The following is a 26,066-nucleotide window of genomic DNA, read 5'->3' as shown; positions in this document are numbered from 1 at the left end:
ATAGTAATGAATTTTCATAATATGCTTACTTTCATTCATTCATGGAGTAAAATTTCCTGTTGGTTGGAGGAGGATGGTGGCTTGGTGAGAAGAAAGAAAAGCCACATGCAAAGGCAAGCCATGGGGGTGCAGTTGAACACACTGTCTATCCCAGGAATCCTAAGCGGTTCAGGATGATGAGGGTTTCAAACACAAGGGGAAATATGAGTGATATGGCTGGAGAGGTAGACCAGATATCTGACCTAGAACTCCACCTGCCTTGCTGAGGCTAAACCATCTGGCAACCACCTGGGCAAGTCACTGAACCTTTCTTTGCCTCCAATTCCTTACCTGTGAGATGGGGGAAGTAAACTCCCTACAAAGTAGGTGCTGCCATATGGGTAAAATGAGCTAATGCATGTAGAACACTGAAATGCCGGGCACATAGCAAGCACTCACATGTCAGCCATTGTTATTAATAAAGAGGAAACATCTCACCAATCCTGTTTTGGAAGTTAACAAGGTCATCGAGTTGAGACTTTGATAACTTTTGCTGATTTTTATCCTTTCTTTTCCCAATTCAAAGATTAACACAGGGTTGGCTCTAAAGCTAAGAACTGCGTCTCTTAGAGTTAAACGGTGGTAGCTTTGGGAAGGCTTGCTTCACTTTTCCGTTCATTCTTCACTCGCTGTACAACCATACGAGGGACATAACCCTGCGGAGAATTTCCTATGCAAGGTGTTGAAATAGCATTTTAGAAATAAAGATCACAAAAAGCACTGAATTCCTAAATGCCATAAACTATCATGTTAAGGAGGGTTTGTATTACCTGGTAGGCGAGAACCTCAGCCTTTAGGGTGGTACTTCTTTGTTAGCACTTGAAAATTTGGAAAGCACTTTCTGATACTCTCTTCTGAGTTGTTCTCCCAAGATGCGTCGTTCCCATCTTACAGATGACCAGCTGAGAGGTGAAATCAGGCTTCCCTCTTATATCATGTAAGTTTGAAAGCCAGGAGAGTGATTGAACTGGGGTGCAATAATAAAGGGAGTTCTGGAAGGGGAAGCACCCTTTCTTTCTCTGGCTGCTTTTTCTTGGAGTTCCTGCAGGCAGGATTCTAGGCCAGGCACTTCGGTGCAGGAGCTCTGTCACTTGGTACTCCTGATGCAGCTCTGAGGGAGGGTGGATGAAGCTTTGTGGGGTGAAGGAATGGAGTGGGGAGAAAATGCCTCCTTGGAGAGGAAAAAAAGGTCCATTATCAGTTGCTCCTACCCTACCCCCAACCCTCCTGTTTTCCACTCACAGCAACCTCAGGGAGGGAGATAAGAGCTTCAGGGGAAAGTCCTGTCTTCCCTGCTCCTAGAACCAAACAGATTTGCAGTTCTGTCTTTTTGACCAGCTTCTGCTCCAGGGAAATCACTTGATTCTTTGGAGCCCGAGTTTCCTCATTTATGAAACCAGGACAGTTTCACTTTGTGGGTTACATGAATAACAAATACCTGGCAAACAATAAGTACCCAGTTATATTTTTCCTTCTTACCAATTATATCAGTGACTTTGAATTTAAGGAATGAGGCAAAGGATTAGTTATTTTGTTTATTATCTTTTTTCCATAGCTGAAGTTTTCTTTCCAGATTAATTTTTAGCCTGAAGTTTGGGAATATAAACTGAATAAACCAAATGACTTTAAAATGTATTACTTAAAAAAGTGTTTTCCCCTTATTTTTTCCTGAGTATAAAGTAGTACATTCTTTTATAAAATAGAACAGCCAAACCATATATACTCTAGAAAATGTGCCATAGTTCTACCTTCCAGATTTTTCGTAGTCATACCTTAACCCATATATATCTGCTTCCATAGACAAACATGCATATAACCTTATATATGTTCGCCACGTGTACCTTTTGCTTTTTAAGAGAAATGGGATCATAATTATATTTGCTGTTTGACAACTTGCTTTTTTGTTTTTTTTTTTTATTTTTATTTTGAGACAGAGTCGTGCCCTGTCGCCCAGGCTGGAGTGCAGTGGTGCGATCTCGGCTCACTGCAATCTTTTCCTCCCGGGTCCAAGCGATTCTCCTGCCTCAGTCTCTCAAGTAGCTGGGATTACAGGCACCTGCCATCATGCCCAGCCAATTTTTGTATTTTTAGTAGAGACAGGGTTTCACCATGTTGGCCAGGGTGGTTTCGAACTCCTGACTTCAAGTAATCTACCTGCCTTGGCCTCCCAAAGTGTTGGGATTACAGGCATGAGCCACCACGCCCGGCCAACAACTTGCTTTAAAAAAAAAAAAGTGTGTTTAGAGATAGAGTCTCGCTCTGTTGCCCAGGCTGGAGTGCAGTGACACAGTCATAGCTCACTGCAGCCTAGAGCTCTTGGGCTCAAGCAATTTTCCCCTCCTCAGCCTCCTAAAGTGTTGGGATTATAGGCATGAGCCACTGTGTCCTGCTGCTTTTTTTTTCCCCCCAAACAAAATATCTTCAATGTCTTTCCACATGGGTAGATTTAAAAATATAATAAGCAAAATCTGATCTTTACGGGTTACACTACGATCATTGTATGGCTGCTGTATAGCTTGTTCTGTTGAGGAACATTAGGCTTGTTTCCATTGTTTTCATAGTTATAACCTGGTGCTCTAGTAATCCGTGAACATCTATGTATATCTTTGTGTTTAAGCGGGAGTGAAAATAGCTGTAGGATACACACCTAGAAATAGAATTGCCAGCACGACATTTTGGTAGGTACTGCCGGATTGCCTTCCAGTGAAGTTGTGCCAGTTTGTGCTTTGTGAACAATAACTATCTGAATACTTGTTTATTTTCTCCTCCCTTATCTTTTTCCAGTCTCTGCCACACATGAAATATAAACTTGAGGGCAGAGACTTGGTCATCTTGTTCACAGCGAGGCCTAGCCCAGGGTCTAGGATACATCACTTCTTTAAATGACTGAAGAAGGTCTGTTTTTCTTTGCCTTTGCCAACACTGTTTACCCTTTGGTAACTGGCGGGGAAAATATAGGGTCTTCTTTTAATTCTCCTTTCCTCAATGATGTGAAATATTTTTTCATTTTACTCTTTTTGCCTTTCATGTGATCTACCCATTTTTCTAGTGAGATTTTCATCCTTATTTATTTGTAAGAGCTGCTTGTATATTTGGGATATTATAATATGCACCGGAAATATTTTCCCACTTTTTCATTCATTTCATTCCTTTTTAAATTAGTTTATTTCTTTTGCATATATATATATATATATATATATATTTTTTTTTTTTTGAGATGGAGTCTTGCTCTGTCACCCAGGCTGGTGTGCAGTGGCGCAATCTCTGCTCACTGCAACCTCTGCCTCCCAGGTTCAAGTGATGCTCCTGCTTCAACCTCCTGAGTAGCTGGGATTACAGGTGTCCACTACCACGCCCGGCTAATTTTTGTATTTTTAGTAGAGTCAGGGTTTTGCCATGTTGGCCAGGCTGGTCTCGAACTCCTGAACTCAAGTGATCCGCTGCAGCCTCCCAGAGTGCTGGGATTACAGGCATGAGCCACCAGGCCCGGCCTCTTTTACATAATTTTTGCTGTTTGTTTTTAATTTATAGAGAAAGGGTCTCTATGTTGGCCAGGGTGGTCGACAACTGTTGGCCTCAAGCAGTCTTCCTGCCCCAGCCTCCCAAAGTGCTGGGATTATACCCATGAGCCACTGCACCCAGCCCATAATAAAAGTTTTTTTGTTGTTGTTTTGACAGGATCTCACCTCTGTCACCCAGGCTAGAGTGCAGTGGTGCGATTACAGCTCACTGCAGCCTCAACCTCCTCGGCTCAGGTGATCCTCCTGCCTTAGCCTCCCTAGTAGCTGGTACTACAAATGGCTGCCACCAAGCCTGACTAATTTTTGTATTTTTGTAGAGTTGGGATTCTGCCATGTTGCCCAGGCTGGTCTCGAACTCTTGGACTCAAGCCATCCACCCCCGCCTCAGCCTCCCAAAGTGCTAGGATTACAGGTGTAAGCCACTGCGCCCAGCCATAAAAGTTTTTAAGATAAATTTTTATTATCCGGTTTATTGGACTTCACCTTAATTATTTTTGTATTTCATGTCCCATTTAGGAAATGCCTTCTTCACTTTAAGATTTTATTGATATCCATCTTTTTTTTTAATAAAAAAAAAGCCTTTCCCTAATCTTTGATACTTTGACATTTATTATGGTGCATAAGGAATAAATTAGGGCTCCAATTCTGTTAATTTCCATATGGCCATCATCACATTTCCCACAATAACTGACTGAATGTAGAACCTTGATATAGTGGAATAATATGCAGCTGTGACAAGAATGAAGAAGGTCCTTTTGTATGGCCGTGAAAGGTATCTAGTATGTGTTATTAAAGTAAACACCTTTCCCTCATTCCCTCAAATGCTAGCCTGAATGACACTATTAATTAGCCTTTCCTAGCAACTGAGTGGCACATTGAAAGTGGTGAATGTTGGAGTTGGATGTACCCAGCTCCCAATCTGGTTCTTCTCTTCTTCCCCAAGCTACTGAACCTGTCAACTGCATTTTCTGTAAAATAGGCATAACACTTACCTCAGTATAGCCTGGAGAATGATATAATATTTTTGTTGTGTTTTTTTGCCACATAAGGATACTTCATTTTGGCCATATAAAATTTAGAAATGTTAGCCGGGCATGGTGGTGCACACCTGTAGTCCCAGCCACTCTGGAGGCTGAGGCAGGAGGATCGCTTGAGCCCAGGAGGTTGAGGCTGTAGTGAGCCGAGATCGTGCCACTGCACTCCAGCCTGGGTAACAGTGAGACCTTGTTACTAAATAAATAAATAAATAAATGGGAAAGATACTATAGGCCAAAACTTAAAAAAAAAGTAAATATTTATAAAAATGTTTAATCAGCAAAGAGTGTGGTAAACCACGTTCAAAGGTTTAAAAGAAAAAAACAACAAAGAACAAACGCTTTCCAAAATGTCACCTCTCCATAATTTGTGAATCTCAGGCTAAACTAATAAAAATACCAATAAATTAATAGGGGTTGTGTTTTGTTATTGTTTTTTTTGTTTGTTTTAGAGAGACAGACTCTTTCTGGGTCACCCAGGCTGGAGCTCACGGCAGTCTTGAATTCCTGGGCTCAAGCAATCTTTAGCCTGGCTAACATATATTTTGTAGAGACAGGGTCTCCCTGTGTTGCCCAGGTTGGTGTTGAACTCCTGCTTTGGCCTTCCACAGTGCTGAGATTACAGATGTGCACCACCATGCCTGGACTTCTTTGTTGTTTTAAAAACCAATCAGAATGTATTGAAATAAATACGAGGTTACTTGTACAGATTGCTTATCACAGCTTATAGCACATAGACGTGATTTTTAGGGCTGGGCGTGGTGGCTCATTGTCTGTAATCCCAGCACTTTGGGAGGCCAAGGCAGGCGCATCACTTGAGATCAGGAATTCCAGACCATCCTGGCTAACACGGTGAAACCCCGTCTCTACTAAAAATACAAAAAATTAGCCGGGCGTGGTGGCACATGCCTGTAGTCCCAGGTACTCGGGAGGCTGAGGCAGGAGAATCGCTTGTATCCGGGAGGCGGAGATTGCAGTGAGTCGAGATCGCGCCACTGCACTCCAGCCTGGGTGACAGAGCGAGACTCCGTCTCAAAAAAAAAAAAAAAAAAAAAAAAAAAAAAGATTTTTAATGTTCATAGGTGTCTACATGGTCGTGTCAAACTTTAATTATGTTTTAAGTAGTAATGGGCCAGTTAATTAAAACATCACTTACGTGATTGAATTCCAGACAGTCCAATTCCAGAATAATATGTTCTTAATAATCACATTGCTGGATGTGGTGGTTCATGCCTATAGTACTAGCTACTTGGAAGGCTGAGATAGGAGGATGCCTTCAGCCCAGAGTTCAAGAGCAGCCTGGGCAACATTGCAAGAACCTATCTGTAAAATAATAAATAATGTGGCCAGGTGCGGTGGCTCATGCTTGTAATCCCAGGACTTTGGGAGGTGGAGGCTGGTGGATTGCTTGAGGCCAGGAGTTCAAGACCAGCCTGGCCAACATGGTGAAACCTCATCTCTACTAAAAATACAAAAATTAGCTGGGTGTGGTGGCAGGCACCTGTAGTCCCAGCTAACTCTACTCAGGAGGCTGAGGCAGGAGAATCACTTGCACCTGGGAGGCAGAGACTGCAGTGAGCAAAGCTCATGCCACTGCACTCCAGTCTGGGCAACAGGGTGAAACTCCATCTCAAAAATAAATAAATAAATAAATAAATAATGGAAAAAATAATTATATTAAAATCATCTGTATTTTGGAAATACTTTGAAGGAAAAAGAGCCAGCCAAAAGATTTTCTGTTCAAGTTGAAGTGTGTCATAAAGCACGGAAGCATTGGAAGCCCTGGCGAGTCACTCAGCAGCACTTAGTATAGACCAGGGCAGGTCACCCTTTCACTGGGGATGTGATAGACTTCCTCGATTGAGAACGGATTAAAGCAAGTCCCTAAAATTTCATTTTATGACTTGATGACCCATCTGGAAAAACAGACACACAGTCACTCACTGAAGCATCAAAACCTTGCTAGTCCCAGGTGACTGCAACTGCCTGCCTGGAACCCTGCTGTTGTCTGCCTCTAAACCAAGCAGGTGCCTGGCAGTCAGGACAGACCATCAGTGGGGCTGGAGGAGAGGACCCTGGTTTAATAAACTTTACACTCTCACCTTGCTCTGGTCACTGCAGAAATAGGGTTATGATTTATATGGTACATTATGGAAAAATCACATTAACGGGCCAGGTACATCAAAGGGTCTCAGTAAGTGTTACTTTCCTTCTGCCACTAACTTTGGCAATTTTTTGTGGATATTTGGAGGAGGAGAGAGGGAAGGAAGGTCAGAGATGGGAAGACTCACTTTGCTGTTAGTGAAATGGGGTCCTGAGTCGGGTTTCAGGGGCCACTGTGCTATGGTTAGAATTACTACTTGGGGGGAAAAAAAACTATTAAAAAAAAAAAGATTAAATCCCAGCACTTCGGGAGGCCAAGGTGGGCAGATCACTTGAGCCCAGGAGTTCGAGACCAGCCTGGGCAACATAACGAGACACCATCTCTACAAAAAATATAAAAATTAGCCAGGTGTGGTGGCACAAATCTGTGGTCCTAGCTACTCGGGAGACTGAGGTGGGAAAATCGCTTCAACCCCGGAGGTCGAGGCTGCACTGAGCCGAGTCTACATCACTGCACTTTAGCCTGGGCCACAGAGTGAGGCCCTGTCTCAAAAAAAAAAAAAAAAAAATTACTACTTGGAAGAATGTGTACAGAGTCTGCTCTGAATGAGGAAGGTGTTTTGTGTTTTGTTTTAAAGGAGCCACTCTTGGCCAGGCACGGTGGCTCACACCTGTAATCCTAGCACTTTGGGAGGCCGAGGCAGGCGGATGTCCTGAGGTCAGGAGTTTGAGACCAGCCTGGCTAACATGGTGAAACCCCGACTCTACTAAAAATACAAAAATTAGCCAGGCGTGATGGCTCATGCCTGTAATCCCAGATACTTGCGAAGCTGCAGCAGGAGAATCACTCAAACCTGGGAGGTGGAGGTTGTGATGAGCCGAGATTGCACCACTGCACTCCAGCCTGGGTGACAGAGTGAGACCCTGTCTCAAAAAAAAAAAAAAAAGCTTTATTATGATATAATTCACATGCCCTACAGTTCACCCATTTACTGTATAAAATTCAATGTTTTTTATTATTCAACTAAATATACTTAGCCATCACAACTAATTTTAGAACATTTTTGTCCCTTCTTAGAGAAATCCTGCACCCCTAGCACTCATTCCCCATTCTCCTTTCCCCCGCCCTCAGGCAACCAGTAATCTACTTTATCTCTACCCACTTGCCTATTCTAGGCTTTTCATAGAAATGGTATCACGCAAGTGGTGGTCTTTTGTGGTGGCATTTTTCCGTCCATCATGTTTTTAAGGGTCTTCATGTTGAGCATATATCAGTATTTCATTCCTTTTTTATTGCTAAGTAATATTCCACTGTGGGATGTACCACGTTTTATTTAAATTAAAAGTTGATGGACATTTGGACTGTTTCTACTTTTTGGCTGTTGTGAATAATGCTGTTGTGAGCCTTTGTGTAAAGATTTTTGTGTGGACCTATGTTTGCATTTCTCTTGGTTATATTTGTAGGAGGGGAATTGCTGGGTCACATGGTGACTCTGGAACTGCCAGACGGTTTTCCAAAGCAGCTATACTACTTTACATTGTTACCAGCAATACAGGAGGGATCCAGCTTCTCCCCGGCCAGCACTTGTTATTTGTTGTTATTTATTGTTTAGTGTCTGTCTTTATGATGGAGAGGGTATGGGTAACAGACTGGCGGCCATCTGCCAGCCTCATAAAGCAGAGTGTCCCAAAGCTGGGCCCCTGAAGCGCACGGGAACCAGGGGCTCAAATGTTGGGGAGCATTCTTTGACTCTTCAGTCGGTTGCTCTTTGGGCATCTGCCTTCTGCAAGCTCTGCCCACCAGCATCCCTGCCCTGGTGGCCAGATAGCAGACAGCAAGGCCACCAAAGCCTCCTGAGAGCACACGGCCTCAGCTGCCTAGAGAGACAGGTGCTCTCATTCCCCTCCTGATTCTGCACTCCCAGGAGGGGACTGCGAGTCTGGCTTGGTCACCTGCTCACTTGGACCAAGGTGGCCCAAGAGGTGGGCCTGGTGTAACTGACCCTGGCTGTCCCCGCCTTCCCCGTTTCCACTCTGCAGCCAGAGGCTGGGAGTAGAGGAGCAGTCTCAGAGAGGGTCCTTAGATACCCTGTGTATGAGAGAGAAGCAGGCTGTGTTGCCCTAGTAGAGACTGCTCCAGAAAGGCCTTCTCACCAGAGGCTGGGACACAAAATGGGACTGCCTGGGGCAGGTAGGTGGTGGGGGTTGGATATGAGCAAGTGGAAAGCCAGTGGCTGGGTGGGCTGGGCCCTGCCTTCGAGACCTGGGGTCAATTGATGTGGCCATGTGACCACTCTCAGCCCGGCACACAGGTTCCCCCTCCTGAGCCCCAAGCCTATGTAGGTGGCAGGGCTTGGAGCGGAGGTGCCTGAGTGAGTCATGATTCTGCCCTTATCTTTGGAGATTTGGTTTTTCTACTCTTTACTGTCCTTTATCCTACTACCTTACAGGGCAGGCTTTTTTTCTTTTTTCTTCATGTTTTCAAAATTTATTTTTTGGCAAGTTAATGCATTTACTTGGTTCAGAATTTAAGTGGTAAAAGGGATTATGGTAAGTCACCCACCTCTGCCCCAGGCACCCAGTGCCCCTCCTCAGAGGCAGCTGATGTTATCCCTGGCTCCAGTATATTTTCATGCATAAACAAGCAAAGATGCTTATCTGGCCTTGTCGTAAACACACACACACAAATGGCAATGATATATGTGTTTAGGATTTCTGTAGGCCTTGTCAAATCACCCTCCAAAGAGATAGTACCTGTTTATATCCCTACCTCTTGTACAAGAGGACACCTGTCTCCACACTTGGCATTGTCAACATTTTGAATCCTTTCTAATTTGCATGGAGAATAGCAGCACCTTATTTTGATTTGTATTTGTTTGATTTCTAGTAACTGTTACAAGTGAAATTAAGCATCTTCATGTGTTTGTATGCCCTTTTTTTTTTTTTTTTTTTTTTGCCAAAAACAGACAGTTGATATCCATTGCTCATTTTTCTTTCGGCTTTTTGCTTGTGCGTCTTCAAGAACCATTATATTAGGTTAAACCATATGCACTTGCCATTTTGTAAATCAAAATCAGTCAGTTATCTACAGTTTCATATTGTTCATCCACTATGGATACAAATTCAACTAGCAAAACTGGTGAATTCCTATGTACCAGCAATAACAAAGTATAAAATAAAATAGAAAAGGGCCAGACATGGTGGCTCATGCCTGTAATCCCAGCACTTTGGGAGGCCGAGGCAGGCGGATCACCTGAGGTCGGAAGTTCGAGACCAGCCTGATCAACGTGGAGAAACCCCATCTCTACTAAAAATACAAAATTAGCTGGACGTGGTGGCGCATGCCTGTAATCCCAGCTACTTGGGAGGCTGAGGCAGGAGTATTGCTTGAACCCCGGAGATGGAGGTTGCGGTGAGCTGAGATTGTGCCATTGCACTCCAGCCTGGGCAACAAGAGTGAAACTCCGTCACAAAACAAACAAACAAACAAACAAAATATAGAAAAAAGAGATAATATTCCCAGTATGAGAGCAAATCAAACAATTTAAAAAATGGTTATTAAGTGTCCAGGTACTTATGAGCATGTCGATGTTCATATGGAGACCCAGTGTATTTTGTGGAGGAGGAAATAAATTTAGACATAGAGGTGTCAAAAATGGTAGTGAGACTTCTGGGTACCCTGTCCTCAGTTTCCCATAATGTTAACCTATTACATAACAGTGGTACAATTACTGAAACCAGGAACCGACACTGATAGAATTCTGTTGTCTGCTACAGTCTTTGTGTGCATTTTACCAGTTCTCCCACTACTGTCCGTTGTTCCCGGATCCCACGCTGCAGGGGAGTTGTCATGTCTCCTGAGTCTTCATCGATCTGTGACAGTCCTTCTGTCTTTCCTTGTCTTCCGGGACCCTCAGACTTAAAGAGCTTTATTATTATTTTATTTTATTTTTTTGAGACGGAGTCTCACTCTGTCACCCAGGCTGGAGTGCAGTGGGGTGATCTCGGCTCACTGCAGCCTCGCCTCCCGGGTTCAAGCTCCTGCCTCAGCCTCCCGAGTAGCTAGGATTACAGGCGCCTGCCACCACGCCTGGCTAATTTTTGTATTTTTAGTAGAGACAGGATTTTTAGCATGTTGCCCAGGCTGGTCTCAAACTCCTGACCTCGTGATCCACCTGCTTCGGCCTCCCAAAGTGCTGGGATTACAGGCAAGAGCCACTGTGGCTGGCCTATTATTATTTTATTATTATCATTTTTAATAAATAAGAGACGAGGTCTCTCTGTGTTGCTCAGGCTGCTCTCAATTCCAGAGCTCAAACAGTCCTCCTGCCTTGGCCTTCCAAAGTGTTGGGATTGCAGGCATGAGCCACCATGCCTGGCCAAAAGCTTGATTTTGTAGAATGCTCCTCAATTTGAGTCTGCTTGATGTTTTTTAAATGATGAGATTGGGCTTATACATTTTTGGCAAGACTACTACTGAAGTGACATCGTATCCCCGGCAGTGCACTGGGGATCATGGTGCTGATACGTCTTTTGCTGGTGCTGTTCACCTTGCTGATTTAGTTAGGGTAGTGTCTGCCAGGTTTCTCCACTGTAAAATTACCTTTCCTCCTTTGTAATTGATAAATAATCTTGGGGTGGAGGATATGACTTGGAGACTGTTTACCGTTTGCTTTTTCCCTCTCAATCTTTGCCCACTTATTTTAGCATCCGTTGTTGGACTGTGTCCACACCAGTTATTATTATAATGGTTGCCTAATGGTGATTTTCTGTTGATTTTCTTCTGTAATTGGAATGCTACTATAAAAGAGTTTTTCCTTCTCTACCATTAACTTATTTATTCACTTACTATATCAGTATAGACTCATGGATAGTTATTTTATTCTGTGGGTAAAACTGAAATCATTTTGCTGTTTATTGTGTTGTTTACATTGTTCAGCTGTGGCCATCGAGAGCTCCTTTGGGTTGGTGCTTGTGTTGCTCTGACATGGCTTCATTCTTTTTTGAGCATTTCCTCACCTTTTGGCACTACAGACGCTTAAGTCTCATCTTGTATTCTGCCTGCCCCAGCTCTGTAAACAGTCCTTTCTCTAAGGAGCCTCCAGTAACTATCTTCCAAGTGTTTACTTGGATTCATCTTATGCCAGACATGATGCCTAGCCTGTGGCATTCATAAGCAGCTGCAAAAAGAAGGTCAAATGCCCTGCCCAAGGTCATGCAGGTGATAGTCCATCAGGCTCAGGATTAGGGTCTGTTGCTGGCAAAGCCTTTTCCCTGAAGCATGCCGTCTTCTTCTGTGTGAGCGCTCTGTGTCAATAGACACTTGCATAGTATTGCACATGTGCAAGTGACAAGGTAAGCCGTGTGTGCTGGGCACGATGAGTTCAGGATTGTGCTTTCTGCATCTACCATTATTACAGGACAGTTGGCATCCAGCCCTCCTTTCTCACTGGTAATGATGGCCTCCATTATGTTTTATGTGGCATTAATTACCCAAACCAGTAACTGTAGGAAAGTAAACAACCTGTAAATCTTGGCTAGCTCGGGCAATTGCCTCCTGCTCTTGGGAACACTGTGATCCAGGCAGGAGGCCCTGTGCTGGGTTCTGCTCACTGGGGCACAGCCACTCTGGCTTTCCATGCTGCTCTGCAGGAGCACCTGGTGGGCACGACCCAGGGGAGGCCCACTGGGAGAGGGGCAGCCTGCTCTGGGCAGTGCTGTGGTTGCAGCAGCAGACCCTGGAAGACAGTGGATGGCCTGGTGGAGTTATCCCTGCCTGGGGGTGTATCCCAGCTGGGCTTTCTCCTGGCTCTGTGACCTTGGCAGTTAGGTCACTTGGTGTGTGGAGCTGTGTGAGGGCTGGAGGACAGTTCCTGTGTGCAGCATGGAATACAGTGACCTGTGCATGGGTAGGGCTCCGTAGGAGGGCACATACAATACCTGTTATTTGGCTGGCCCTTGCTGAGTACTTACTATTAATACATGTGGGCGGGAAGTACATTATCGCATTTAATCCTCACAAGACTTCTACAAAAAACATTTTGCAGATGTTGAGAGTGAAATGCTGAGAGATTTAAGAACTCAGCTGTGGTCCTGGAGTGTCAAGGGTCTGACTCAACCCCGGTGGTGTATCTGACCTGACCCCAGCTCCCTTTCCCCTCTTCTCCTGGGCCAGGCTGTGGGCTACTTAGTCTTTGCCATTAACTTGCACTGTGACCTTGGGCAGGTCAGCACCTCTCTGTGCCTTAGTTTCTTCATCTCTGAAATGGGCACAGTGCTAGTGTACTGTGGGTTCTTCAGGGTGATCTCTCAATGAAATCCTGGGTTGATGGGGCTTCTGCCTGTCTTACATGGTCTGCGTGTGTTTCCTGCTCTATGAACTGGACTCCCTTCCCCAAATACCACCTGTCTGATTGGCCTTTGGGTACCAGCCTGACACTGGGAAAATAAATACCAATCGCTGTATTGTGAGCATCCATTATGTACTTGGAACAGTGTGGAGGACTTTCCCCTCTTTTCTTTGTTTTGTATTTTTCAAATTCAGATGCAATATATCCCTAGTTGTTTTTTTTTAGGCCAATACTGAAGATATATCTAATTTAACAGGGAAAAGTCCTTCTCTGCCCATTGTTAGATGTATATATTAGACTTACAAATATGTGGGTTTGAGTATAACTTATTTTAAAACAAAAGTGCAGTCACACTGTGTACATACTCAGCAACTTGCTTTTTCATGTGTGTGTATGGTGGATGGCTTTTTACATCTATAACAGATCTAGGTCTGCCTAAGCCTTTTTGTAATCTTAATTTTAAAATTATTTTTTAACTTCTAATTCAAAGTAATTTTCAATTTCAAACTATGGAAGAATTAAAAAGTTATTATGGTTAGTATGTATATCCTCCACCAGATTCACCAGTTTTTAAATGTTTTGCCACACTTGCTTTATCTATATAGATGCACCTATGTGCATTTATGTGTATCTATCTATAGATGTATATATATCTATAGCTCTATAAAGGGATGTATAGATAGGGATAGCTATTGATATAGATATCTCTATTATATATATTTTTTCCTCCCTGAATATTTTGAGAGTTAGTTGCAGACAACATGATCTTTTTTTTTTTTTTTTTTTTTTTTGAGACAGAGTTTCACTCTTATTGCCCAGGCTGGAGTGCAGTGATGCAATCTCAGCTCACTGCAACCTCTGCCTCCTGGATTCAAGTGATTGTCCTGCCTCAGCCTCCCAAGTAGCTGGGATTACCCACCTACTCCCAGCCTCCCAAGCTTCCCAAATAGCTGGGATTAGCCACCGCATCCGGCTAATTTTGTATTTTTACTAGAGACAGGGTTTCACCATATTGGTCAGGCTGGTCTCGAACTCCTGACCTCAAGTGATCCACCTGCCTTGGCCTCCCAAAGTGCTGGGATTATAGGTATGAGCCACCGCGCCCGAGCAGACAACATGATCTCTTATTCATACTTTAGCATGTATTTCCTAAGAACGAGGACATTCTTTTATATAACCACAAGTACATTATCAAATTGGGGAATTTAACATCAATATAATACCCTCACCTATCATCTATTCCTATTAAAATAGGGCCAATTGTTCTGATGTCCCATAGCAGGTTTTTGCCTTGATCCAGACCCAGTTCAGGACTGGACGTTGTGTTTAGTTCTCCCACTCCTGACCCCGCTTGAATCTGGACAGATCTTCAGTCTCCCCTCATTTTTCATGATGTTGATGCTTCTGAAGGTACAGGCCAGGAGGTTGTAGATGGTCTCTCTGTTTGGGTTTGCTTGTGTTTCCTCATGTTGAGATTCAGGTGGTGCCCTTTGGGCAGGGACAAGAAGTAGGTGATGCCGCGTCCTCAGTGGTCCATGCAGGAGGTGGACATGCTAACAGCACCACTGGGTGAAGCTGTGCGCCTCTTCCTCTGTGGTGGCTCCAAGGTTTAGTAGTAACGTGATTGCTGACCATTTTGTTCATTTCCAGTTTGGGGCCGTAGCAGTACTGCTGCTTTGAATAGCCAGCCTTGGGCAGATTTTTTAGCACCTAAGCTGGCAGCTCTATAGACTGGAGTCCTGGTGATGGGGTGGCTGGGCGCTTATTAATATTGATGGGTATTACCAAAGTGCCCCATAGGCTGTGGCTTGTTATCTCCCAGCTCCAGCATGTGTGAGGCGAGGGCCCATTTCCCCACATCGCTGTCCTTGTGGGATGCCAGCAATCTGTTAGTTTTTTGCCATCTGACAGGTGATCAGGCAGTGGCTGCGTTGTTTTCATTTGGCATTTCTTTACATGAGTGAGGTGGAGCATCTTTTCGTGTTCTTCAGGGTTTGGCTGACAAGTTCCAGCTCTGTTATTTGCTGTAAGGAATTTAACACCAAATTCTGCCACTGTTAATTAAAAACCGACGACATACCAGTATTGTCCATGGTACTGGGGGTAGGGGTGACCTGGTTCGGGTGAACTGGTGGCTTGCCTGTTCTCAGAGCTTTCCGTTGTCCATTGAGGGGCTGTGACTTAGCCCCTCATTCAAGGAGGAGGGGTGGGCAAAGTTGCAAAGCGCCGAAAGCAGTTGGAAGGAAGGAAGGAAGTCCACAGGAAGAAGAAAAATTATATGAAAATTCCAAGTTCAGTGTTTGAATGAATTACAGCCCTGCCCATTCATTCCTGTGTGGTGTGTGACCGCTTCCTGGCTGCAGCGGCAGAGTTGAATAGTGTGGGCGGTCTTACGTCCTACAAAGCTGAAGATACTTGCTATGCAGCCCTTCACAGGGAAGGTTTGCTGATGCTTGGGCTGGAGGCGTTGGACATGTGGGGTGCAGGTGGGAAGAGGGAGAGCACAAAGTTTAGTTGAGCACTTGTGTATTTTATCTAGCCTCCCCCTGCCCCCTGCTGCTCTTCAGGTGGGTGGAGGGCAGGAGGGGCAAGGGGGCAGAGCCTGAGCACAGCTGTTAAGATTGGGGTAAGAAGTTTCCACACCCATTTGTGTGGCTCAGGGCCCTTGAGCAGGAACCAGGCCATCCTTCTTGTAGGATGGTGGGGTGTGGCAGCCTAAATCCAGCTGAGGAGCCCCACCCCTCCCCCGGGAGGGACAGTACTGCCTGGATACCCTCGGGCTATAGCTGTAAGGGAGGCAGGAGGGGGCCTCAGCTCAGCCTGAGGTGGGGGTGGGTAGTGAGTGGAGCCTGTCACTGTGCCTCCCCAGCCCCTGCCACTCCCAAGGTCACCTTGGCTCCTCTGGGCTGGGCTGGCAGCTACTTGCTCACAAGTTTTCATCACAAAGTAATCTGGGCTCCTTCCCTGCTAGCTTTTAAATGGCCTTTAACAGCTTGACAGTGTAGGGTTGGGCCAGGACTTTGGAGGGAGTTGCCTTGAAGCCTTTCCAGGCACTGCTGCCCGGTGTGGTTCTACCTCCTGCTGAAGCTCTTACTGGACCCAGAGGTTTCCTGGGGCCGTTGCGGGACCTCCTGTATGCCAGTCTCTGCTGGGTGCACCTTCAACCCTCCAACAACCTATCCTCTGCCTCCCGGGTTCAAGCAGTTCTCCTGCCTCGGCCTCCTGAGTAGCTAGGATTACAGGCGCCCACCACCACACCCGGGTAATTTTTTGTATTTTTGTTTGTTTTTGTTTTTGAGATGAAGTTTCGCTCTTGTCACCCCAGCTGGAGTGCAATGACGCCATCTTGCCTCACTGCAACCTCCGCCTCCTGGTTCAAGCAATTCTCCTGCCTCAGCTTCCTGAGTAGCTGGGACTACAGGCACCCACCACCATGCCCGGCTAATTTTTGTATTTTTAGTAGAGACAGGGTGTCACCATGTTGGCCAGGATGGTTTCGAACTCCTGACTTCAGGTGATCCTCCCACCTCGGCCTCCCAAAGTGCTGGGGTTATAGGTGTGAACCACTGTGCCCGGCCTGCCCACCTAGAATTTATTATATCTATTAAGTGGTCAGGATTAATTTTTCCATATGGATAACCAGTTATCCCACACTACTGAGAAAAGATGGACCCATCGTCATTTATAGTGTCATGTATCAAGTTTCCAAATAAGAGTCTCGTCTGGGCTCCTTGTTCTTTCCTATTGTTCTGTTTCTCCCCGTGCCAAAACAACATGGCTTTAGTTGCCATGACTTTACAGTATGTTCAGAGTATGGCAACATGTGTTTCAGGGGGACTAGTGTATCGCAAGGAAACGAATATCAAATTTTATGCCACGGCATGGTTACACATTCATGAGAGTTCTAGGTCCATCTTGGTTCAGAGAGCTGACTGAGGGCATGGGGCAGTAGGGATTTGAGCCTTAGGAGAAGCGGGAGGGTTAAGATGTATAGAAGGTCCTGAAATAAAATGAGTATCAAGAAGTTCAGGGGGGCCGGGCGCGGTGGCTCACGCCTGTAATCCCAGCATTTTGGGAGGCCGAGGTGGGTGGATCACGAGGTAGGAGATCGAGACCATCCTGGCTAACATGGTGAAACCCTGTCTCTACTAAAAATACAAAAAATTAGCCGGGCGAGGTGGCGGGCGCCTGCAGTCGCAGCTACTCGGGAGGCTGAGGCAGGAGAATGGCGTGAACCTGGGAGGCGGAGCTTGCAGTGAGCCGAGATCGCGCCACTGTACTCCAGCCTGGGCGACAGAGCGAGACTCTGTCTCAAAAAAAAAAAAAAGTTCAGGGGAAACGTAATAGATACACTCCTTGAATATTAGAGCCAGATGGGACCTTTGCAAGAACGAAACATTGGGTGCAGTAGTCTAGCAGGTGTGGAGGGGCGGCCCAGTGGCCACGTGTTCCACCTTCGGCGTCAGACAGACCAGGTTTGATCTTTAACAGGACACTTCACCTCTCTGGAACTTAATTTCCTCGTTTATAACATAGGGAAACAATAGACTTTTCTTATAGGATTATCGAGTGGACTAAGTGAAATGACGTACATACAGGGCTTGCAGTGTACTGGCACACGGCTACATGACAATTCACTTTTGGTTATTTTTAGCCTATTTCCTTGATTCTAAGACCAGCTCCCCCTCACCCCCTCCCCCACACATTTTACAATTCCTAAATTAGAACAGGCTTTACCATCACCTTCTATAATGATTTGTTTTCCCTCCTGGATCGTTGTTAAGAACGTAGGAAACAAACAGAAACCTTAACTTGGGGAGTTACGCTGTACAACATTCGGCACACTTTAATCTGTGTGCAGAATGGAAGCAGATGCCTTCCAGAAAGGAGAGGTTGAGAGACAATCATGGACAACTACAGCTGTCTTGTGCCCAGCACGTGACACCCACCGGGTGGGATGTGGCAAGGGTGGTGGGTTCTGGAAACTGACTGAGATTCTGCCATGGGCTCTGCCACTTATGAGCTGTGTGAGCTTGCCCCTGTCAGGTAACCTCTCTGAGCCTCTGCTTCCCCCATCCAGCAGGGCAGGTGATCCTAACTGCTAGTGCCACTCGTCTGGAGAGCCAGGTGAGTGACTACTTGAGTGGGCTTTGCCACAGATAAGCACCCTGTGAATGGAGCTGTTTGCAGCTGTTCCCTAGAGGCACTCCTCCCCCTCTGCCTGGCTGTGCTTTGCTTTGGGGGATTTCTTCCTTTTTTTTTTTTTTTTTTGAGACAGAGTCTCGCTCTCTCGCCCAGGCTGGAGCGCAGTGGCGTGATCTTGGCTCATTTCAACCTCTGCCTTGCAGATACAAGCAACTCTCTTGCCTCAGCCTCCTGAGTAGAATAGCTGCGATTACAAGCATGCGCCACCACGCCCGGCTAATTTTTGTGTTTTTAGTAGAGACAGGGTTTCGGCATGTTGGCCATGCTGGTCTCGAACTCCTGACCTCAGGCAATCCATCTGCCTTGGCCTCCCAAAGGCCAAAAATCCCTTGCTGGGATTACAGGCGTAAGCCACCACACCTGGCTGGCTTTGGGATTTCTTTATCATTCTTCCCCTGAATTACAGAAATCCTGCCCACTCTTCAAAGCCCATGTCACATGTTTTCTCATCCCCTGGTTCAAACCTGTCTCACACTCCCCGCCTCATCCTGGATACCTGTTGCTCACTTTTGGGCCTCCTTTGTCTCTTACAGAAATTTTAAACATTATAGTACGGCTCTTCCAGGACTGTTTGATGTACTCCAGAGGATTGTCAACCCTTTGAGGGCAAGAGTGTGTCTTAACTTTGGCAAACCCTGTAATTCTAACAGAGAACAGCACGATAGCACTGTAAAGAAGGTGAAATCCCATGGATGCATTTGCTGAGTACCTACTGTGTGCAGACAGCGCAGTGATGAGCAGAACAGACACGACCCGCGCCTTCTCATAGCCCACTGTCCTGGCTTCCACCCACGCGCAGCAGTGGTGTCGGCCAGGCAGAGAAATGCCCTTGTGCCCTAGGTCAGTTCAGCCTGCGTGACCTCCTCGTCAGCCTGTATGTGACTGTGGGTGGTGGCCTTCTGCATGGCTTTTGGGATGGTGCTGTTGTGCTGCTGTGTGAGTTGGGTGGGAGGTCAGCTTGGGCCCACTGTGTTGGCACGGGGGTAGGCATGCAGAGGGTGGCTGGATGTCCATCTGCATGGCTAGAAAGGAGGATTTGGTGAAGTGTGTGGATCAGGACCCCGCTGCTGATGGAGAAGGCTCATGCAGCCGTGATCCCTGGCCCAGGAGAAGCTGGGATCCTGGGCCTAATGCCTCACTCAATGGCTTTACCCTCCAAGTGGCTGCCCCTTATGTTCAGGCCTGGAAGTTGCTCTCTACAGGACAGGAGGTGCTTGCTGTTTGGCGTGAGCTGAGGTTGCCCTGCAGAGCCTGGGGTCAGTGCTAATTGGGCCCTGTGGCACCCGTAAACTCACTTAATGACCACCTGGACATTGGGCCTCATGCTAGGGCCGCTGTCAGCATTCTTTATCTGTGAAGGCAGAGGACACTGGAAAAACCAGTTAGGGTGTGTGAGGCATATTTTATGTCGATATCAAGGGAGTGTTGGACTCTTGGTTCAGGAGCCTGGAAATGTATGCAATCTGGCTTTTTCAGAAAGTCAGCCATGTTGAATAGGGAAGCAAGACCTTTTTAGGCGTCACATCTCCTGAACAGGCAAGTGGGCAGGACGAGAGTTTGGGGTTTGCTTCTCTTCCCTCTGATGGGAAAGGCGTCCAGCACGTCACCATGAGCAGCACTGGGGTTTGGCATGGTCAAGAAGTGTTCACTGGCATGTGACCAGAGACCTTCCTAATGGCTGAGACGGAGTCTGACCCAGTGGGCATGGCTGTGCTCGGCCAGTGTCATGGCCGGTGGGGAGCTGTGGTGACAACTCCAGGAACATGGCGCCGTGTGGGTCTGCTGGCCTCCCTGTTCCTAGGATTCCCACCCACTGCATTTGGCATCAAATTGTTGCTCAGCAAACTTTTTATTGTTATTTTTGTAGAGACAGCAGCTCGCTGTGTTGCCCAGGTTGGAGTTGGAGACCAGCCTTCCTCAGCCTCCCAAAGCACGGGGATGATAGGTGTGAACAAACATTTGGAATGAATGATTTAATTTCATATTCTTTGTCCATTCCATTATTCTTTGGTGAAGGTGGGAGTGTATTTGTTTTCTGTGGCTGCTGTAACAAGTTGCTACAAACGTGTTAATTATAGATGCATTAACTTAAAACAACAAATGATTCTCTCACGGTTCTGGAGACTAGCAGTTGGAAATTTGGCAGGGTTATGCTCCTGGGGGATCTTGGGGAGACTTCACACCTTTGAGCTTTGGTGGCCCCAGGCTTCCTTGACCTGTGACCCTGTCACTGCAGTCTCTGCCTCTGTGGTCACATGGTGCCTCCTCTCTTTTCTGTCTCTTGTGTTTCTCATAAGCACACTTGGATTGAGGGCCAACCCAGATAATACAGGGTGACTTCCTCATCTCAGAATCTTAATTGTGTCCGCTAAGACTACTATTCCAAATATAAGGTCACATTTCCAGGTTCTGGGGATTAGGACGTGACATATCTTTTTGGGGACCACCATTCAACCCACTACAGGAGTGTCTTGGTACTAATCAATTGCTTTTTGAGCTATATAATAGCTCTTGTCTGGGCGTGGTGGCTCGTGCCTATAAACTCAGTATTTTGGGAGGCCAAGGCTGGGGGATCACTTGAGCCCAGGAGTTTGAGACCAGCCTTGGCAACATAGTGAGACTTGGTCTCTACAAAAATAAAAAATTAGCCAGGCATGCTGGTGTGTGCCTGTAGTCTTAGCTACTTGGGAGGCTGAGGTGGGAAGATAGCTTGAGCTGGAAGGTTGAGGCTGCAGTGAGTCTTGATTGTGCCACTGCACTCTAACCTGGGTGACAGAGCAAGACCCTGTCTCAAAAATAGAATAGAATAGAATAGAATACAATAGAATAGAATGCCCATAGCCACTGGGTTTGCTCTTCCTAGTCTGCAGTTTGTATTAAGTGTTTTTACATTCATACATAGAAGTAATTTTAAATTTTATATAGCCAGATGTCCTTTCCATTGGTTTTAGGTTCAGAAAGTTCTTCCTTATTGAGTATCTGATAGTCATTCATGTTAAATAAAACCTTAAGAAATTGACTTTTAAAAACATTGACTAATGAGAATTGTGTGTATTTATCATGTGCAACATGATGTTTTGAAATACGTATCCATTGTACATTGGTTGAATCTAGCTAAGTAACATAGGCATTACCTTATTTATTTTTTTGTAGAGGGAGCACTTGAAATAGACTGTCAGCAATTTTCTAGAATACAATGAATTGTTACTAACAATAGTCACCATGTTGTACAATGGATCTCTTGAAGTTATTCCTCCTGTCTAATGGAAATTTGTATCCTTTGATCAACATCTTCCCTGTTCCTCCACAAGAAATTGACTTTTTAATCCAATGATAACTTGTTTTGATATTTGCTGTGAGGATCTGCACTCTGAAATAAATAGCTAGTCTCCAAATGTGATTATATTTCATAGATTATACACATACAAGCCTACAGAAAAAGAGAGAGGGAACATGCAAAACCCAGAGAAATCGAAGTAAGGTCTGTAGTTTTGATAATGTACCATGGTTCCATCAGATGCCACCATGGGGGATGCTGGCACAAGGTACACAGGACTTTAATGTACTTTTTTTTTTTTTTTTTGAGACCAAGTCTCACTCTCTCGCCCAGGTTGGAGTGCAGTGGCACGATCTTGGCCCACTGCAACCTCTGCCTCCCGGGTTCAAGTGATTCTCCTGTCTCAGTCTCTTGAGTAGCTGGGATGACAATCACATACCACCATAGCTAATTTTTGTATTTTTAGTAGAGACGGGGTTTCACTATACTGGTCAGGCTGGTCTCGAACTCCTGACCACAAGTGATCCCACCTGCCTCAGCTGGGTGCTGGGATTACAGGTGTGAGCCACTGTGCCTGGCCATATTTTTGTAACTTCTTAAGAGTCTATAATTATTAAAAATAAAAAAATTAAAAAGCTAATTAGATATACCAATACTGGCCAGGCATGGTGGCTCACGCCTGTAATCCCAGCACTTTGGGAGGCCAAGGTGGATGAATCACGAGGTCAGGAGTTTGAGACCAGCCTGGCCAACGTGGTGAAACCCTGTCTCTCCTAAAAATACAAAAATTAGCTGGGCGTGGTGGCAGGCGCCTGTAATCTCAGCTACTCAGGAGGCTGAGGCAGGAGAATCACTTGAACCCACAAGGCGGAGGTTGCAGTGAGCCGAGATCATGCCACTGCGCTCCAGCCTGGGCAACAGAGTGAGACTCCGTCTCAAAAAAAAAAAAAAAAAGATATGCCAATACCAATTATTAAATGATTTATTGTATTATTTGTAAAACACCCTTTATTAAATTGCAATATATGCTACAGTCTTGTAAAATTGTAGTTCAGTATTTAATTTTGGGAAAATTGGCATCATTCGAGTTATATATATATATTTTTTGAGATATATTTTGGGAAAATTGGCATCATTTGAGATATCATTTGAGATATCATCATTTGAGATTATATATATACACATATACATATATGTATGTGTGTGTATATATATATATAAAACAGTCTTCTCTTCTGGGAACATGGCATATCCTATTTATTCATGGTATATTTTATATTTCAATAAAATGTGTGTCATTTCCTTCAGGTTTCATAGATGCTTTTAAATGTTCTGTTGTTATGGATGGATGTTTTTTCCATTTATATTCTTTGACCAGCCTGTGCTGGTTATATGTCCCTGAATATAATTTCCATACCCTTTCAAATACATGGAATTCTTTTAACTGGGGAACATGCTTTGCATTCTGCCATTAGAGACAATGTTTAACAGTCTTCTTCGTTCCTTCAAACCTGCTCTCAGGAAGGGTGTGGTTGGTTATTTACCATGTAATGTGAACTTAAGTAGCTGTGTTCTCCATCCCGTTGTATTGGGGGGTTTGTAAAGAAGTATGAATTTGTGTTCAGTGATTTTAATGCTAACTGTATTTTCCTGGATTCTGTTTATTTGAACATTGTAGAGGTGCTGTCTCTAGTAGGGTCACACGGTGTGTTGTCTGGGGTATCCTAGGCCCGACCTGGCGGGGTGGACAGACTGATGTCAGTCCAGACAGTGAGCTGAGCTGGTCATGGGTTTTCTTCTCTGCTTTGCTCCCCAGGGCCTTGAGGCCTGGATGGGCACTGAGGGTGTTGAGAAGGCTGCTAGCTGGATGAACCCCAAATTTAGAAACACTCAGAAATGGAAAATGTCCTATTAACCCCCATCCAGGTCAGTCTTATGAAATCCGACTACTGGAGAATCGGAAGCTGGGAGACTTTCAAGATCTGAACACAAAATATGTCAAGGTAAGCCTCACAGGCTGTTCTCATTGCCTCGGGGAGAGGGGCTTGATTAGGGTCTGGGCACCTGGGCTTGCTGGGGTTGGGCACGGGTAGCTGGAAGGTTAGGGAGAGGCCGGGTTCAGCTCAGCCCTCAACGGTGAGACGCAGCCCCTGTTTGGCTTCTCTGGAGCCTGTTGCCCAGGTGGGGATTAGATGGGCTGGCAGCGTTGAACTTTTCTGAGCTTCAGTTTGCTCATCTGCACAAAAGGGTTAATAACGTAAAGCACTTAGTAATACTGGGACAAATGGTAGTCATCACTATTGTTGCTGTTGTTAGTGTTACTGGGATCTGAGGAGGGGACAGTGGGCAAAGCTTGAGAACTGGGAAAGGAAACTCCAGGGGGAGGGGCCTCAAAGGTGGGAGGGTTTACTGTGGCTCAGGGAAAAGAGGTGGGTTCCTCTTGGCTCCCATGGTCACTTGTTCCCCTGCTGGCCTCCCTCCCCAGAGCATCATCCGTGTGGTCTTCCATGACCGCCGGCTGCAGTATACGGAGCACCAGCAGCTGGAGGGCTGGCGGTGGAGTCGGCCAGGGGACCGGATCCTGGACATCGGTGAGTCTCCTGGCCAGGAGAGGCCAGGCAAGGCTCGAGGCACCCAGGCCACATTGGGTTCTTCCTGGATGCCACGCGGACCTATACCGAGAGGGCGTTTTAGCTCGCACCTGCTCTGTGTAAAACCCTGCGGGAGCTTGCAGAGCTGACCATACACTGGGTCCTGCCCTCGAGGAGTCCCCTTTTTCAGTGGAAAAGAAAGGTCTGTGGAATTGAGAGACCTGCTCACAGGGAGTTCAGGGAAGGCTTTGCGGAAGGATGGTGCCTTAAAGGATTTTGATAAGTGTTGAAGACAACCGTGAGCATCACAGAGATAGATCGGCAATGGAAATGGAATTCTGGGGCCTCAGGGACTGGCCCACAGTCCTTTACCCATAATCCTTGTGGCCAGGTGGGTTTTGGAATTCAGAAGCTAGAATGACAATACGGTGTGTGTACCCACAGCATCAGGGAACATCTCCAACAGGCAGCCAAGCACGGTCATGTTTCTGTAGCAAAATAAACTGACGGTTCATACAAAATGGGGTGAAGACAACACAGCGCTTGTGGTTCAGGTCAGGCTTTCCGTCCAGTAAGTTATGCAAAACTTTTTCAGAGCTTTCGGCATTGCAAATTGGGGTGAAGGAATTGGGACCTGTAACAAGGGTCTTTCCCTAAATATTTGGGAGAGGCTGACAATTGCACTTTCTGTATGTGTGTGTGTGTATGCAGATATTCCACTGTCTGTTGGTATCTTGGACCCCAGGGCCAGCCCGACCCAGCTGAATGCAGTCGAGTTTTTGTGGGACCCTGCGAAGAGAGCTTCTGCATTCATTCAGGTGGGCCACAGGGAGCTTGCCTTCCAGGGGAAGACCTAGTCTTTGGGGTGGCCTGCGTGCAGTTTCTCAAAACTAACCCATCTGGAAGGGTCTGGATGAGCTTCTGCTCCCTGTCACTGGGAAGGAAACTGCAGGAGAGAGAGAATGAGTGTTGCAAAGAGTCACAGAGCTCGTTGGTCCATATTTAGGGAAAGGAGTGGGGAGGGTTTTAGAATTCTATCTGGGTTTTGCCCGTAGAATATATAAGCTTTTTATAAATGAGTATTTCCCAACAGAAATCATTTGAAAGTAAACATTTTTTCTATTATAGTTTCTATCGTTGAATGAATTATTTTGTTATCAAGCACTGGTGTGGATCCAGCCTTGTGTTACATGCCATGTGAGATCAAGGTGGTGAAGGATGTGACTGTGGCATTGTGGTTGTGGTTCTGGCTTGATCCTGGCTCTCTCGCTTGCTGTGTGTCCTTGAGCAAGTCTCCTCCCCTTTCTGAGCCTCTTAGTTTTCTAACCTCCCATCTTACAAATCAGATAATGAATACAGAGCCATTGGCACTGTCTGGTCCCTAGGAATCACTCAATAAAAGCGATCTTTTCTTTCTCTCTTTTTTTTTTTTTACAATTACAATATTCTTAATATGTTTAAAAATTATTATTACATTGTTATTATTACAATTATGTATGGATTCTTATACTATTGCAGTATTATAATAATACATTGATATTGAGTGCCATTTATGTAGTAGGAACCTACCAGAAGTACAGAAATGGTTCCAGCCTTCTGGTTGTCCTTTCAGCCTGGCCTGAGTAGCCTGGACACCAGGACATTAGAGAGGGGTTAGGGCTGTGCTGTGGTCCCTGCCCTCAGTCTAGGATTTGCCAAGGGAGAGGAATCTGGGTGAGGAGTTAGGTTGAGGTTATTGGGGTCAGTGGCCTGGGGAGTGGTGGGGACTTAGCTGGTCAGGCAGGGCCTCCACAGTAAAGAGACAAAGGTGGGGGTGTGTATGTCTTTTGCAGGCAGGGGAACAGCGAGGCCACCGGCCTGATGGAGTGGACAGAGTGTCAGGGAGAGCAGGGAGGTCGAGGCAGGCCTGCACTGACCAAGCAGGGAAGGACACCTCCAATAGAGGG

General features: G+C 45.7%; 1 protein-coding gene across 1 annotated transcript in view; it reads left to right on the top strand.

Annotated features, from left to right (window-relative positions):
- TFCP2L1 (transcription factor CP2 like 1) overlaps nt 1–26,066 on the top strand; it is a 68,398-nt gene that overhangs the window by 11,811 nt on the left and 30,521 nt on the right. The window contains exons 3-5 of the mRNA XM_019022769.3: nt 23,456–23,532; nt 24,015–24,120; nt 24,832–24,938. Of these exons, the coding sequence (XP_018878314.2) occupies nt 23,456–23,532; nt 24,015–24,120; nt 24,832–24,938 (290 nt within the window). The remainder of the gene's footprint in view (nt 1–23,455; nt 23,533–24,014; nt 24,121–24,831; nt 24,939–26,066) is intronic.

The sequence above is a fragment of the Gorilla gorilla genome, chromosome 11 (genome assembly GCF_029281585.2).
Source record: "Gorilla gorilla gorilla isolate KB3781 chromosome 11, NHGRI_mGorGor1-v2.1_pri, whole genome shotgun sequence".
In the NCBI taxonomy this organism is placed as follows: domain Eukaryota; kingdom Metazoa; phylum Chordata; class Mammalia; order Primates; family Hominidae; genus Gorilla; species Gorilla gorilla.
The sequence above is the reverse complement of the archived record's forward strand: the minus strand, read 5'-3'. Positions and strand labels throughout refer to the sequence as shown.